At 39.7% G+C, this 16,200-nt stretch overlaps 2 protein-coding genes across 2 annotated transcripts in view; both read left to right on the forward strand.

Moving 5' to 3' along the window:
- Positions 1-16,200, forward strand: part of si:ch211-225k7.4 — a 494,418-nt gene that overhangs the window by 435,991 nt on the left and 42,227 nt on the right.
- Positions 2,551-5,976, forward strand: LOC137496089 (macrophage mannose receptor 1-like). The gene is made up of 2 exons (XM_087260522.1): positions 2,551-3,898; positions 4,020-5,976. Exons 1-2 carry the CDS (start codon positions 3,580-3,582, stop codon positions 4,379-4,381), a joined length of 681 nt encoding a protein of 226 aa, XP_087116648.1. The 5' UTR covers positions 2,551-3,579; the 3' UTR covers positions 4,382-5,976.

Raw genomic sequence — 16,200 nt, forward strand, 5'->3', positions numbered from 1 at the left:
GTCGGTGATCCCTCCAAGGGGGCCTTCGCATTTTGCTCTAAGCCACTGTACTGAAGCAACACCTCAAGACATCAGCCAGGAAATTAAAACTTGGCCACAAATGGGTCTTCCAAACAGACCATGACCCTAAGCATACTGCCAAACTAGTTAAAATGTGCTTTAAGGACAACAGAGTGAATGTTTTGGAGTGGCCATCACAAAGCCCTGACCTCAATCCTATAGAAAATTTGTGGGCAGAGTTGAAAAAGCTTGTGCGAACAAGACAGCCTACAAATCTGACTCAGTTACACCAATCCTGTCAGGAGGAATGGGCCAAAACTCCTGCAAACTATTGTGAGAAGCTTGTGGAAGGAGACCCAAAACATTTGACCAAAGTTATACAGATTAAAAGCAAAGCTAAAGAAATACCAAGGAAATGTGTGTAAACTTTTGACTGTCTAGAAATTAGTAAAAAATTATCTCATTATTCTGGCATTTAGTAAATGTAAGTCATTTAGGTAATCCTAACAGACCTAAAATAGTAAACCATGATTTTAGAGACGGTGCTCGCTGCAGAGCCATTTGAGCAGAGCTGAGCTCCAGCGAGGGGGAGCATGAGCTGTCGCTCCTCCTCCTATAAGCTGTTTTAATGCGTACACCAACCCCACCCCTAACCCTACCCCCAGTGACATCACTCATAGAAGAAGTGCAAGAAAAGGAGGAACGAGAAAAAAAAATAAAGAAAAAAATAAAGTGGGAGAGTTTAGCTGATGCGGTTAACACAGTTGGGTCTGAACATCGCACTGAGTGGATTAAAAAAAAGAAATAGTGTGATCAATAAGTGCAAAATGTTGCAGTACCCTTAACAGTCTGAGTGGTGCAGCTCGTAAAACACATGTCATCATGTTTTGACACGTTCGAGCATGAACTCGGTTCCAATCCAGCATCTGATAAACTCACTCTTCTTTTTTCCCCCGCTACATATCAGATTTTGCCAACTATTTATCACGAGGAAGACAAGTAAGAATCATTAATAAGTCTGTGCATCATATTTTATTTGCACATTTATTGAATGGAAATGTTTCTGATTCACGCATGCAAATTCATCTTCAGATAGTGTCTTTATAGCAATGTGCGTGTGGTAGATAGCTCAGATTACATTGGGAAAACAGGCGACCGCTGCAAATTGTGCTTTAATGTTAAGCTGGTCAACGATATGGTATGGAAACCTTATATACCTGCTAGATGAACCCGTCTCATACAGCTGCCATTGCAAGGCTCAGACACATTGTAGAGAGGAATTTAACACAACTGCCTCTAGGAGTCGCCAATGGAAATAAAACAGACACGCACAAAAAATGTGCGTACGCCAGCCATAAAGCTGCCGTGGAGCTGCGCACATTCCCACGTTCAGTTCGTCGTTAGTAAATCCAAACGTGAGCGATTCTGAGCGTGAAACCTGGCGTACGCAAAGTTTTTGTGCGTACGCAGCGTTGATACATGAGGCCCCAGGAGTTGTGTTTGGCCCGGCATGCTTGTATTTTTAGGCAGCAAGCATTAGTCCCTGAGAGGTGTTCAAAAGCGTCATAATTGTCATCATTCCACATCGCGCGTGCTAAGAAGCCGCACACAGTTGGCAAAGCATTGTTATTACCAGCTACCAAAGACATCGTCAAAGAGTTATTTGGAGAGGAAGCAGCAATAAAGGTAGATTGTATGCCTTTGTCAGACAACACAGTAAGCAGACACATAAGTTCAATGTAAATATTTTGCAGTTTTACATAAATACAAGACAGAGAAAAAAACTACAGAAACTACAAATGTTACAAATGTCCAGGTTTAACTTTTCATCTACCAGTGCCTTATTTAAAAAAGCTATCTTGTTCTGTTAATGTAAAAATATTTTGTTGTTTTTTTTTTAATGAAATATAAAAAATTTGAGAATATTTTTTTGCTATAGTGAGTTTCCAACTAATAAAATAAAGTTTTAAAAACAATACCATTTTGCATGCCTGTGAGATATGAACTATAATGACTTTACGTTAAACAGAATTTTAGTTTACACATTTATACTTGAAATGCATAAATGCCATTAAACTTTAGGCAAAGGAGTCCCCTGCAAGGAATCATTATATTTGGGGGTCCCTAAGATTAAAGAGTTTGAAAACCCCTGTCGTAGTGGACCACCCCTTTAACACTTTACTTTCCAGATGAAAGTGTATCATGGCAGTTGATTAATCAAACAATAAAAGCCAATTCAGAATTAACTGCACAACATCAATTACTCAAAGATAAATTTAAGAGTACTGATGCATTATGGGCCGGTTTAGATACAGACTCGTGTGCTGACACATTTACAATTTCTACTAATTTCAATTAAATAACCAGTGAGAGATTAATGAATGGTTATTTTGTTGGAGCTAGAAAACATGAGTCATTTGTTTGGGGTTAAAACAAAGGTTATCAAAGCAAAGAAAGCCAAACCTTGTTACCTATCACACCTGAATATATATATATATATATATATATATATATATATATATATATATATATATATATATATATATATATATATATTTACTTTTTAATAGCAATGGGGAAAGAGGGCAAGAACATGTCAAAGGCTGTCACTTTTTTGAATGTCCTGTTCTTTAGATTCCAGAGTTTTTACTGCAGGGCACATTTAAGTCTGAGGAAAATGAATCTCTACAACAGGAAAAAAAAAAGAAAAAAAAAAACTTTCTGTAACACAGATTTTCTCATGCTGTGTTCACACCAGACGCGGAACGCGCGGATAAATCACGCTATTCGCGTGTAAATAGCAGCGTGAACATTTGAGTTTACTCGCTTCATACACGCGTCAAACCCCGCTTCATTCGCGTGTCAAATTCACTTCAGAACAGATTTGGATTCGCGTGATGTGCAGGGCTTCTGTCTGCCCGAAGACTCTAGCTTCATAGCTAAATGGCTAACATGGATTTTATGAAGAAAATAACAGTGTTTATGTGCTTTATGGAGACTGAAAAACAGCGTTGATACGTTTAGGGTCGTGTCTGAGTCCACTACATCCTTTCAGAGGTGCATCCAGCTCTGTGAGCTCATAAACTCCTCCAGAAACTGAATCTGGATGACGGAGGATTTCAGCAGTGCTTCTGACTGAGCCAAGCCCAGTTTTATGAACTGTTGTCGGTGAAGGCTGGATGATTTCCCTCGGGACACCATCAACTGGTTCTACGTCACAATCACGTCCCCACAAGAGCAAGCTTCTGATTGGTTAACGTGGTGCGAATGTACGCTGAAGTTCAGATTTTCGAAATCGAGAGATTCGCTCGAAACGCTCGGTAAGCGCGTCAAACGAGCAAAACGCTCAATTCGCCCCGCGCCATTCGCACAATTTGCGTCATTCGCGCCACAGGATGTCTATTCGCGCGTTTGCATTGACTTAACATGTAAATCACTCGCGCTAGACTGGTGTGAACGCAGCAATATGCTTTCACCACTGCCTTTGTTCACATTCAAAGCATAGTAAAAATGAACTAATAAACTAATGTTTCCATTTTTTTCCACAAAGTGAGCAGAGGACTGGTGTACGTCAATCAGATGATGAACTGGAAATCTGCTCAGAGTTACTGCAGACAGAATCACATTGATCTGGTCAGTGTGAGGAACCAGAATGACAATCAACAGCTGGAGAAGTTCATTAATGACAGAAACTCATCTGGATCTGCAGTCTGGATCGGTCTGTTCAGAGACACATGGCAGTGGTCAGATCAGAGCAACTCCTCATTCAGAAACTGGTTGACTGGTGAACCAAATAATAATGAAGGTAATGAAAACTGCACAGGGCTAAAGGAGAACACTCAGGGACATTGGGCAGACATCTCTTGTCACTACCAGTTTTCCTTTGCGTGTCATGAAGGTGAGCAGATCCTTTAAACACACTCAATCCATCATCAGCTCCAGATCTCTTAAAGATCTCTTTGTTCTGCATGTTGTTGTTGATCAGTTTCTCTCTAGTTTCTGCTTTGTTTTGTGTCCAGATAAACTGATTGTGATCCAGCAGAATCTGTCGTGGTCTGAAGCTCTGAGATACTGCAGACAGCATCATGTGGATCTGGTCTCGGTTCAGTCAGTGGAGATGCAGCGTCGTGTGATGAACGTGGTTAAACTGGCGTCTACTGAGGCAGTGTGGTTGGGTTTACACAACTACTGCAGCATGAACATGTGGCTCTGGGTGAGTGGAGACATGGTGTGCTATCAGAACTGGGCTCCAGGGAACGGCAGCACACCGGAAAACTGCAAACTGGAGAACAGAAAAGGAGCAGTTCAGTCTGGAGGAGATCAGACCTGGATCAGCCTTCCTGAATCTCACAGACTCAACTTCATCTGCACTAACTACTGAGAGTGAAAGATTTTTATATGTTTGTTTAAAATAATCAATGCTTTTTATGCTGTTTTTATAGTAAATTGTGTTTATTTCAACTGTATAATTAAAAATTCTGTAAGTTAACACATTCAAATGTTATTCTATGAAAAAGTGGTTTAAAACATTTAACAAAGACAGTTGAGGGAAATTGCCTAGTTCAGACTGCGTGATTTTAGCCCCGATTTGGCTCGCCGACAGGTTTTGAGAAATCGCCGACAAATGCCTGAAATCACAGGCAAATCGCTGCTCGTGCACGTGAGAGACAATCACACAGTATGAACTTTCAAAGACGCGATCTGAGAGAATCGCAGATGAGTCGCCGATGCCTGTGAGATATTTGGCGTGCTGAATATCTGGAGCTGTCTGCGATTCAAATCATGCCGTGTGAATTGAGTTTTGACTGAAAATAACATCAGCCATCGCCTACAGCCAATGAGAGAGCAGCTTTCACTTGTGTGTGCGTGTATACCTGCTGCAGGCCAGCGGGAGGCTGGGGGAGAAGTTAAAAGCGCTAATTTTCGGTTTATTTGAACCCAGGAAATGGAGGGAAAACTAGGGGAGGTTTGACAGGACTCAGGAGCAACCGTGTCTGTTTGATGTTTAATACAGAAAGAAATTAGTTTATTATCAACGTTGAGGAGAAATGGCTAATTCCCTTTAAACCCAGGTGAGCAAACATGTACATGTTCAACCCCATTAAAGGCTTCTTTCTCATTATGTAGTTAATAACAAAAGATATACGACGTGCTTTTGGCTGTGAGACGTAGTTTGGACGAAGTTGTCGACGATTCTTCCTATAGTTAAGTCATGCATAGTCAACGTCCCTGTCGCCGATCCATCTTGCAGTGTAAACAAAGCAGCGACGAAACACTAGCCCAGATAGTCATGCAGTGTGAAAACATCTGTGACACGACTAGTTTGAAAATCATGAAGTCTGAACTCGGCATTAGCTGCCCAGTATTTGAGGGAGCTCCTGGTGTATTATAGCCTCTCACGTTCATTACACTTAATTCATTCTTGACAATTAATTAATTCCAGAATATCAAAATCAACTGTAGGCGGTAGATCTTTTTGTCATATCTGGCACCTAAACTCTGGAACAGCCTTCTTGGCACAGTTCAGGAAGCAGACACACTCTGTCAGTTTATGACTAGATTAAAGACACAAACGCTTTTGAAATTTAAATCTTCTAAAGGATTGTTAGTCTGCGTTATTTAAGGCAATCAGAGCCAGGAACACTTCCCAAAGAACAGAGTTTGAACAGCATCTGTGCTTATGTTAGTCTTTTGTTTCCTGGACCAGGCCGTATCCTGAGCAGCTCCTGTGATGGTTATAGAGGAGTGGAGAGCATGAGACTGATTCCTGTAAGACTCCAGTGACAGACAAGTCACTGAGCCAGCCTGCACACCAGCCGGTGACCTCTCCCACCTGCAGCTTCTCCACGATGGATGTTCATTTACATTTACATTTAGTCATTTAGCCGACGCTTTTATCCAAAGCGACTTACAAATGAGGACAAGGAACCAATTTACACAACTACAAGAGCAACAATAAACTAGAACCTAAAGTTCATTGATAAACTTTGATGTTGGCTTGAGAAAGCCAACGTGACTGCGCTAGGACTGGGAATGGCAGTTGGCAGAAAGCACGGCAGCGGTTGCTAAGTGGTTGCTAGGCAGTTGCTAAAATGTTTATGGCATTGTTAGGTGGTACATGTTTGATCAAATGCTAATACTTAGTAGGCATTTCTAGCATAAGTTATTGCATTTAGATAATCATTCATAGCATGTAGCTAATCGTTTTTAGCACTTGGCTTCCATTATCATTGTTAATGAGTCAAACAAGCCAATGCCCAGGTCCCTACAATGTTCTGATGTAGAGATATTGCTATTTTTAAATGGTTGCTAGGTTATACTGTTTAATTGCTATGGGGACATTTGACAGGTTAGTGATGATACATCAAAGCTTCTTGGCAATATGAGTGATCTAAATCAACCCCGATGTTTCTATGACAGTCTTTATGAGTGTCAAAAACTGGACTTGAACATTATGTATTCCTGGTGTTGAGTTGCGGCTAGAAGGGCATTCGCTGTGTAAAACAAATGCTGGATAAGTTGGCGGTTCATTCCGTTGTGGCGACCCCTGATTATTAAGGGACTAAGGGAATGAACATTATGTAAAAATGGCTTGCCGTATTTTTTTGAAAATACAATGCTTAATCAGTGTGAAAGTGATACATGCAAAAATGGCTTGCCATATCAGTAAAAAATATGGAGTTTAAGTCAAAAATGGCTTGCCATATTTTGAGAAAAATAATATAAGTATAAGTATGAGTAATAATAATAATAATATAAGTATAAGTATAAGTATGAAAAACTATAAGTCTGATAAACCTTAAAGATATAGCAACAAAATCTAACGCATCTAAATACAGCTTTTAGCCAAATTTGGGGCTTTTATAATTTTTTTTATATGCCCGGGTTATAAAAATTTTATATTTAACATTTTTTATTAAAAAAACTATAAGTCCTTTAGGCATGTGGAGATATAGCAACAATCTTGAATGTAGAAGGCACATTTTGACCACATTTGGGCCTCGTGGCATGAACGGCCTAGGAGGAGATACGTTTGTTTTCAAGGACAGAGTAGCATTACAGTATGTTGGCTTTCTCAAGCCAACCAAATAAGTGCTGTAGGCAAGTTTCAGGTATGTAAAGTCTAAGAAGGAAAGCATTAGTATTTTTTTTTTTTGAGTGATTCTGCTTATCTGATGCAGTTAGGGAGTTCATTCCACCAACTGGGCAGATTGAGCGCGATCGTTCGGGAAAGCGTTTTCTTCTTTGGGATGGAACCACGAGGCGATGTTCATTCACAGAACGCAAGTTTCTGGAGGGCACATAGATCTGCAGAAGTGAGAGCAGATAAGTAGGAGCAAGGCCAGAAATCGCTTTGTAGGCAAACATCAGAGCTTTGAATTTTATCCGAGCAGCAACTGGCAGCAAACACCAGGAGCAGCAAATGTGCAAACGGATGAGCAGCGGAGTGACATGTGCTCTTTTAGGTTCATTAAAGACCACTCGTGCTGCTGCGTTCTGGAGCAGCTGAAGAGGTTTGATAGAGTTAGCTGGAAGCCCAGCTAGTAGAGAGTTGCAGTAATCCAGTCTGGAGAGAACAAGAGCTTGAACAAGGAGTTAAGCTGCATGTCGAGATAAGAAGGGTCGGACCTTTCTGATGTTGTAGAGTGCGAATCTGCACGGTCAAGCAATTCTAGAGATGTGGTCAGAGAAGTTTAGTTGGTCATCAATCTTAACTCCAAGGCTTTTCACCATTTTGGATGCATTAATGGTTTCCCCATCCATCTGGATTGAGAAGTTGTGATGTAGGGTCGGGTTGGCAGAAACTTCAAGCATTTCTATTTTCGTGAGGTTCAGCTGAAGATGATGATCTTTCATCCAGTGTGAAATTTCTGACAGGCAGGCTGAGATGCGAGCCGGTACCAAGAGATCATTAGGGTGAAAAGAGAGGTATAGCTGGATATCATCAGCATAGCAGTGGTAGGATAATCCCTGTTTCTGGATGACTGATCCCAAAGATGTTGTGTAGATGGAGAAGAGAAGTAGCCCAAGAACAGAGCCCTGTGGTACCCCAGTGTTTAGATGCTGTAGGTTGGACACCTCTCCCCTCCAAGACACCCTGAATGACCTTTTAGAGAGGTAAGATCTGAACCACTGAATAACTGTGCCTGCAACACCTAGTGACTCAAGCGTAGATAGCAGGATCTGGTGGTTTACATTGTCAAAAGCAGCTGATAAATCCAGCAAGATGAGGACTGATGATTTAGGGTCTGCTTTAGCCAGTCTGAGATCCTCCATGACCGAGAGCAGGGCAGCCTCCGGGGCCTAGACTGCAGCTCTGCACAAGACGTTTGGCCATAGGAGAAATGGTCGTGCCCAACTCAGCCTGGTTTGAGGGTTTTTTTTTTCCTTCACTTTCGCAAATTGGTGACATTTGTTCCTCAACGCTGTCACCACTGGCTTACATGGTTTGGGACTTGTAGAGCTGCGCACAGATGGATTTGCTCTTCAATATTTAGACCCTCAGCAGTGAATATTAAAACACACAGAACTCTGAACTCAACTCAGAAAATTGGAGTGACTGTTTAAATTTACTATAATCTTCCATGTTTCCATTCTTTGACACAATCTTCACTGTAAAAGTGCTATAGAAATAAAGATGAATCGAATTGACTATTCTTTTCGGATTTAGCATATTTTAAAATTTACATCAAAACGGTGTTCATGGAACAATAGTAGAATGTTTACTCACACTCAATCTTAAAGGACACATATGTTACCCCTTTTTTCATATTTATTATAAGTCTTTTGTGTCCCCAGAATGTGTCTGTAAAGTTTCAGCTCAAAACACCCATCAGAGTATTTATTATATGGTAGTAACATGCAACATATATATATATATATATATATATATATATATATATATATATATATATATATATATATATATATATATATATATATCACTAACTACAAAAGTGTCTGATAAATATGTTACATCAAAAGCAATGTTTTCCATGATTTATCCTCCATGATTCAGTGAAAATGGTAGGACCCTGATCATTGGGGATATGGAAACTTTAAAATGGCCGCTTTTTCGCATACAGGTTTGGCCATGACTGAAAATGTGGATCATGCACTTTTCTATATGTAGCAAATATAACAAACACCACTAAATGTTGTTTAGTCAGTGTGGGGAAGACAAAATGATACATATAACTATTTTAGAAAAAGGTATAATGTATTGGCAAGTATATAAGAGTGTTTATTAGGTATATAGAAGTTTCAGGTTTAGGTTCTAGATCAGTGGTTCCCAACCTGGAGTCCGCGCCCCCTTGTGAACTCTGGCAGGACTTATCCTGGATAAGGATAGGGATAACACTAAGGAGAAGTGTTGAGGTAGAAAAAGGCATAAAAATGGTCCACTATTATATAGGGCTGTGCAATTAATCAAAAATTCGATTTCGATTTTGGCTTCAAACGATTATAAAAAAGCATTAATTGAGATAAACGATTATTGCATCATATACCGCCCCCTTTCCAGTTGTACACATGTTGCTCTTAAAAGTGCAAAAGACCGCGTGCTTACGAGTGTGTGCAGCACGCACACGCAGTCACAAGCATGCAGCCAGTTAGCATTCAAAGCGCGGACATCCAAAGTCATCTTAACGTGAGCGCTTTAATAGTCAAATAGGTGTCAAAACGCGGTGTTTAGTGATTATTTATAATAACCCTCATTTGTGTAATACACAAATGAGTTGAGGATCAAAAGACGTAAAAGAGAAACCATTAAAGAGACAGCGAGATATATTCTGTTGCCGCCTGTTTTTATTATTATTAATCAAAGATATTGAGAAAATCCCTCTCTGCTCTTGAGTGAAGGATTTTTGTAGCTAAAGTGTTTTTCTGACAGTAAAGATGCTTAAAGCACAGTTTGTTTAATTATTTTTTTTTTTTTATTCTATTGTATTTATTTCTCTTTCCCTTGCAGGGTGGAAAATAACTGTATACAGTTGAAGTCAGAATTATTAGCCCTCCTGAATATTAGCAACCATTTTCCTGCCCAATTTCTGTTTCATGGAAAGAAGATTTTTTTTACTTATTTCTGAACATAATAGTTTTGATATCTCATTTCTATTTACTGATTTCTTTTATCTTTGCTATGATGACAATACATAACATTTTACTAGATATTTTTCAGAATACAAGCATTCAGATTAAAGTGCAGTTCAAAGGCTTAATTAGAGCAAGTCATTGTATAACAGTAGTTTCTTCTGCAGACAATCAAAAATATATAATGCTTAAGGGGGCTAATAATATTGACCTTAAATTGGTTTAAAAATATTTAAACCTGCTTTTATTCTAGCTAAAATAAAATAGACAAGCCTAGAAGAAAAAATATTATAGGAAATACTGTTAAAATCCTTTGTTCTGTTAAACATAATTTGGGAAATATTTGTTAGAAAAAAAAATTCTCAGGAGCACTAATAATTTTGACTTCAACTGATAATCATTTTGAATATTTGTGATTACAATTATGACCAAAATAATCATGATTATGATTTTTCCCAAAATCAAACAGCCCTACTATTATATATGTATTTTAAGTACCAAAAAATAAAAAAATAAATAAAAACACATGCTTAAAATTCCAACATAATAGTAGAAATAATTTTAAAAAATAACTTTAAATAATTATTTAAATTTTGCTCACTCACACAATGTGCTTGTCATCGTGTCGTAAAGGCAAAATCAAAACAAAAATGGCAGAGAAACGTGAATGCAGTGATTCTTCAGAGGGAAAGAAAAAGATTAGACAGTATGACAAAGCCTACCTAAATTTTGGTTTTATTGAAGGCCAAGACATATATATATATATATATATATATATATATATATATATATATATATATATATATATATATATATATATATTGTGGCGAATAAAATGTTCTCCCATTTTCTCAAAGTGCCACTAGGAGGCGCTGCTCTGTTCTGCCCTCCCTCGAGCTTCCAAAACCTTATTTCCGGGGTCGGGAGGAAGCGGAAGGACAGGTACACAATAGGAGACCATAAAAGGTGGTCATGTGGACTAGCTGTTGAGCGTCGGACCGTGGTGCAAACGGGTCTGGGTTCGAATCCCACTTAAACTGGTTTTTGAAATTTATTTTTATTTTTCTTCATTTAAATTATATTTAAACTGAATTATTATTACCAACCACTGTTACAATATATATATATATATATATATATATATATATATATATATATATATATATATATATATATATACAGTACATATGTGTGTGTGTGCGTATTTATATGGTGGGGGGGCTCCAATGTTTGTATATGTTCATGGGGGGGTGGGGATATTCTCAGTCATGAACATAAAGACCCTATATGTTAGAGAAGCTGAACACAGTGCTGACATAAATATGTGGTCTGAATGTAGAATTGGAGAATGTAAAACATTCAATATTTTTTATTTATTTATTCTCTCATGTGTCCCCTTCCTCTCTTCTCATTTCTTTGTCCTGCCCCTGTCTAATATTCAGGCTCATCACCAGAGTTATATCCAGTACAGTAGGTGGCGATAATGCTTTTAGTGAGTTAGTCACTGTCACGATTACCAACGATCATTTCCCATAAGATCGCTGGTTTGCACCTACAATAACCACAGACTACAAATCTACCATTTCTGGACTACATTTTCATACATGCACTCCGCTCACACTCACACATGCTTCCTCATATAAACTGATTACATTCACACCACCTGAGGATTGTCAGAGACTGATTAACACACACTATTTAAGCCACACATTCACCCCTTCAGTTGGCCGAGTCTTGTTTACTGTAAAGTAGCATTACAACGCGTTTCCCAGTCTTGTTATCTTGTGTACCGACCGTTAGCCTCTTTGCCTGCCGCCTGCCTTTCTGACCTCTTGCCTGTATTAGACTGTGATTCTGGATTGTCCTCACACACCTGTTTGCACCTGTGTTGACCACTGCTTGCCTGACTGCGAATAAACCTGGAAATTTGGATCTTCCCTCAGTTGTTGGTGTTACTCCCCATTGTTACAGTCACAATAAAGCAAGAAAAAGAAGAAGATACAGGTTTGACTGTTTGGAGGTGACTCAGAATGTAAATAGGACAGTATTATTTATTTCTTGAGTTTTTATCATGAAAAATCATGTATTATGTTTGCAACAAAAACTGGTGTGATTTTATTTTAAATGTTAAATCAAATAATGAAATATTGAGCTAACTCAGTCTACATAAGTAATAAAAAAATAGACAAACAGCAAAAAGGATTTTGCAGAAATAGAGCATTTTTAGTCCACAAAATGGTCAAGTAACCACACTAACAGCACAACTGATGTTTTTCAGTCAGTATCTAAGAGTGCTATCACACCCGTAAATTGATTCTCTGTTCCGAAACAGCGATTAAAATTGTTACAATGTTGATCTTTGTTCTTGGTGGGGTTCACTTTCACACGGCAAAGTTTCTAAATGGACCAAAATAGCTCAAACAAGTCACGTGTGAGTAAACTCTCCTCACATTAGTCAGAGCTTCATGGTTTATATTAAGTCCCACTCAGCTGTCATACGTCCTCATTTTAATTTATGACGATAAGCAATAAGACAATATAAGTGAAAAGCTGCACTTTCATTTTGAACGGTGACAGACATCATTAAGAGATATAAATGAGAGGGATGACTTTCTCATACACAGCAGTTGGCTTATGCATATTAAGCTTTACATTATAAAGTGAAATAACAGATAAACCAAGATTGCTGTTCAGTAGATTTTCCTAACGGATAAACAGCTCTCGTTAATAGTTAACATGCTTTCACTTTCGTATTTTACATGAAATGACATTTACCAGTAGAATTGATAACATCCTGCCCTACTCATAATTCTCTCTTCATATAGCCGTATGCCTATTACATATACATAATACACTGTGATAAAGCTGGGCTCGGATTGTATTGCTTTCTCACTGTAACCTGTCTGCTCCAGAGTTCATTTCAATTGAGCTGAGACCACCTCATTCAGGCGATCTTGGACTGATTGTTTTGGCCCGGATCCGAGCACGATTGCTGGATTCACATATGCTAAAAGAACCTCGCTAACTGGGGGAATGCGGCAGGTTCCGAAACAAAAGTCCGGTGTGAAAGCGGCCTAAATTGTGTATATAGTGGAAACTGTTTGTGTGAGTTGATGCGCGATTACAAACTTGCCTAAATAAAAGTCATAGGGTGTACTCACACTATGCTAACCGATCCGTGCCCAGGCCCGTTTCCCGGATCTTTTGAGAAGTGTGAGTACTCTGAATCGGGCTCAGGCACGATTCACTTGGCCGGCCCAGGCCCGGTTGGAAGAAGGTTGCCAGGGCGTGGTTCACTTGGGCTCAGTGAGTGCAAAGTGCACCTGAGCCTAAAGCTAAAGATGAGATGAGACTTTTAAGAGACCGTTTTATATGGATTTATTTATCATTCTTACTGTTCAATGAATGCAAACTGTTGTAGTTTATTAAAGACTTATACCCCTTACTGCACGACAGATGCACCTTCAGCAAACCTCCTAATTCCTGCAGCACGAGGACTTTATGATTGTTTATGTGCGTCAAAAGTGGCGGATCTGTTCAGCCAAATATCTGACTGCGTGTCACCGCATATCAAACAACTTAAACGATATAACTAAAGAAATCTCCACTGTGCTGAGCGAGAGCGCTTCTTACTGAACAGCGCATCATTGATGACGTAAGCATGCTCAAGCCTAAATGCGATGTGAGTGCGGGGCGTCGAGGGAGACAGGAGTGGGGTCAAGTGTGCTTCGGCCCGGTTCAAGGGAACTGTACACAATATCTGTGATATTATGGTTAACAGGCAGAGATAAACACAAGCAAAAACAGCTGAGGCAGACAAACTAATTAAAGGAGAGAGTTCAAAACAGGAAGCAAACAATCACAGTAGTGCAATATCATATAAGGTCAAAGACAGGAAGCAAACAACATACAAATGGTAAAAAGTAAAGATGTGCCTTTAAAGGTTGTAACAAATATATATAAAAAAACAACATGAAAATACAACACGATGCTGAGCGGGCATCGCTGATCTCCGCCTCGCCCCCGTCGCAAACCCGCTCACAAAAAATACACACTTAGACCCTTTTAACACTAACCCTAACACGGCTGAAAGCACACATCATGTGACCACACACACACAAGTGGTGCTCACTGCAGAGCCAAACACATTGCCACACACTAGCCCCTTTCACACAGTGGAACCGGTAAATATCTTGAAAATTTCCGTAACGACTTTACCGGTATATTCAAAAAAGCGCTGTTCACACAGGCGAGGACGTTACAGAAATTTTCCGGAAAAGAGCATTCACACATCCATTCCAAAATACCGGTAAAGTCTGACATCATTCACCACAAATGAGTCTAAACGGCTGCGATTGTGTTTGTAAACATTTGACTACATCACAAACTCTGTGGATGATCAATATTGTGAACAACTTTCGCAGGATCACTTTTGCATGTCGAGATGTTCATGATATGTGTGTGTGCTGGCGCTCACAGGCTGTTTCACAGGCACACGCAAAGCTTGAAGGTAAACAAACAACGGCTTATCATAAGCATCTCATGATGATTATTTACACAGTTGGCATTAAGAAGAACATATAAACGTGATCTGACTAACTTCTAGCAGCTAAATGTGTCTGGAAAAATATTCAAAGGCTTTTATTCTCATAAACCGCGCGGACGTAAATGCGTCTGACTGTTGTGATTGGCTAAAGCAGATGTCTCACGTCAGCACGTTCTAGACGTGCACGCGCTTATTACGGCAATCTTCCTTCTGCATTCACACAGCGCAGCAATTCCGGCAAATTGCCGGTAATGTTACAACTTCTCTTTCCGGAAAATATCCAGAACGAATTTACAGATATTTTCAAAAACTGTCATGCGCTCCTCTGAGCTCCAAAGATAAAGAGCAGTGCACGTCGGAGAGTTTATCAAGGATGTACCGCTGGATCGTGTCTCACTATATTTGTAAAACGTGATATTCAGACATCCCAAGTCTCCCCAAAGTTTTGGGAGCCTCTATGTGTAACCCCACTGGTTCTACGCCGCCCAACCCGTTCTGAACTGGAATCAAACCGGCGACCTTCCGCATGGGAGTCGGGTGCTCTACCAAGGAGGCTAAAGACCATGGCCTCTAGCATCTGTCGCTAGAGCACCTTTAGAGGTCAGAGGAGTGAGGTTTACCTGCACAGCACACACTAGCTGGCCCCTGTTACATGTGCATTTGCGTGACTCATAATGCCCGCAAACGAGTGACAATCTCCCGGAAATCAAGCGTCTATCTCTCTCCTCAAATAAGTCTCGCACCCTTCTCACCCTCGGATCCCTCCTCGCTCTTCAGACATGTCGTGCGCAGTCTATCAATATTTTATTTATTAGAATTTACCTTAAAGGTGACACGGTGGCTCAGTGGTTAGCACTCTTGCCTCACAGCAAGAAGGTTGCTGGTTCAAGTCTCGGCTGGGCTAGTTGGTATTTCTCTGTGGAGTTTGCATGTTCTCCCGTTGTTTTTGTGAGTTTCCTCCAAGTGCTTTGGTTTCTCCCACAGTCCAATCACATGCGCTATAGGTTAAATGGATGAACTAAATTGGCCGTAGTGTATGAGTGTGATATATATACTGGTTAAGTTGGCAGTTCATTCCGTTGGGGGCCCCCAGATGAATAAAGGGACTAAGCCGAAGCAACTGAAGGAATGAATTTAATTTGTTTCCATTTCCAAATGTAATCTGCTTCCAATTTGTGATCATTAAATGTAGACCTTGTTTCTAATTAGTAATGGATTACACTCATCTATAATGAACACATGTAGATAATTGACCATTTATAGCATCACATCCTTTCATTTAATTGTTCATCATTTACCTGGAGTGACTTAGGGTGCTTTCACACTTGGTCCATTTGCCTGGACCTACCCAAGTTTGATTTTCCCCCCCTTGCCTCCTTCTCGGTTGGTTTGTGTTCACGCTGTCTTTTGTCATTCTGAAACCTGCTACACTTGCATCATTGAGCTGCCGTTGTGTGTACGGCTATTGCTAACTGATGGACACGAAAACAAAGCCCCAAAATGGAAAGACGTACACATATTGCGGTTGTTCTGCTTTTACTGAATCTTTTGGTTTTGGAAAT

The sequence above is a fragment of the Danio rerio genome, chromosome 7, assembly GCF_052040795.2.
Source record: "Danio rerio strain M-AB ecotype USA chromosome 7, GRCz13ab, whole genome shotgun sequence".
NCBI classification, from domain to species: domain Eukaryota; kingdom Metazoa; phylum Chordata; class Actinopteri; order Cypriniformes; family Danionidae; genus Danio; species Danio rerio.

What these genes read in the sequence shown, in the direction of transcription:
- LOC137496089 (XM_087260522.1), top strand. Translation starts at nt 3,580, where the DNA reads ATGATGAACTGGAAATCTGCTCAGAGTTACTGCAGACAGAATCACATT. An exon ending in TTCCTTTGCGTGTCATGAAG is followed by an intron (nt 3,899 to 4,019) that starts GTGAGCAGATCC and finishes TTTTGTGTCCAG; the next exon opens with ATAAACTGATTGTGATCCAG.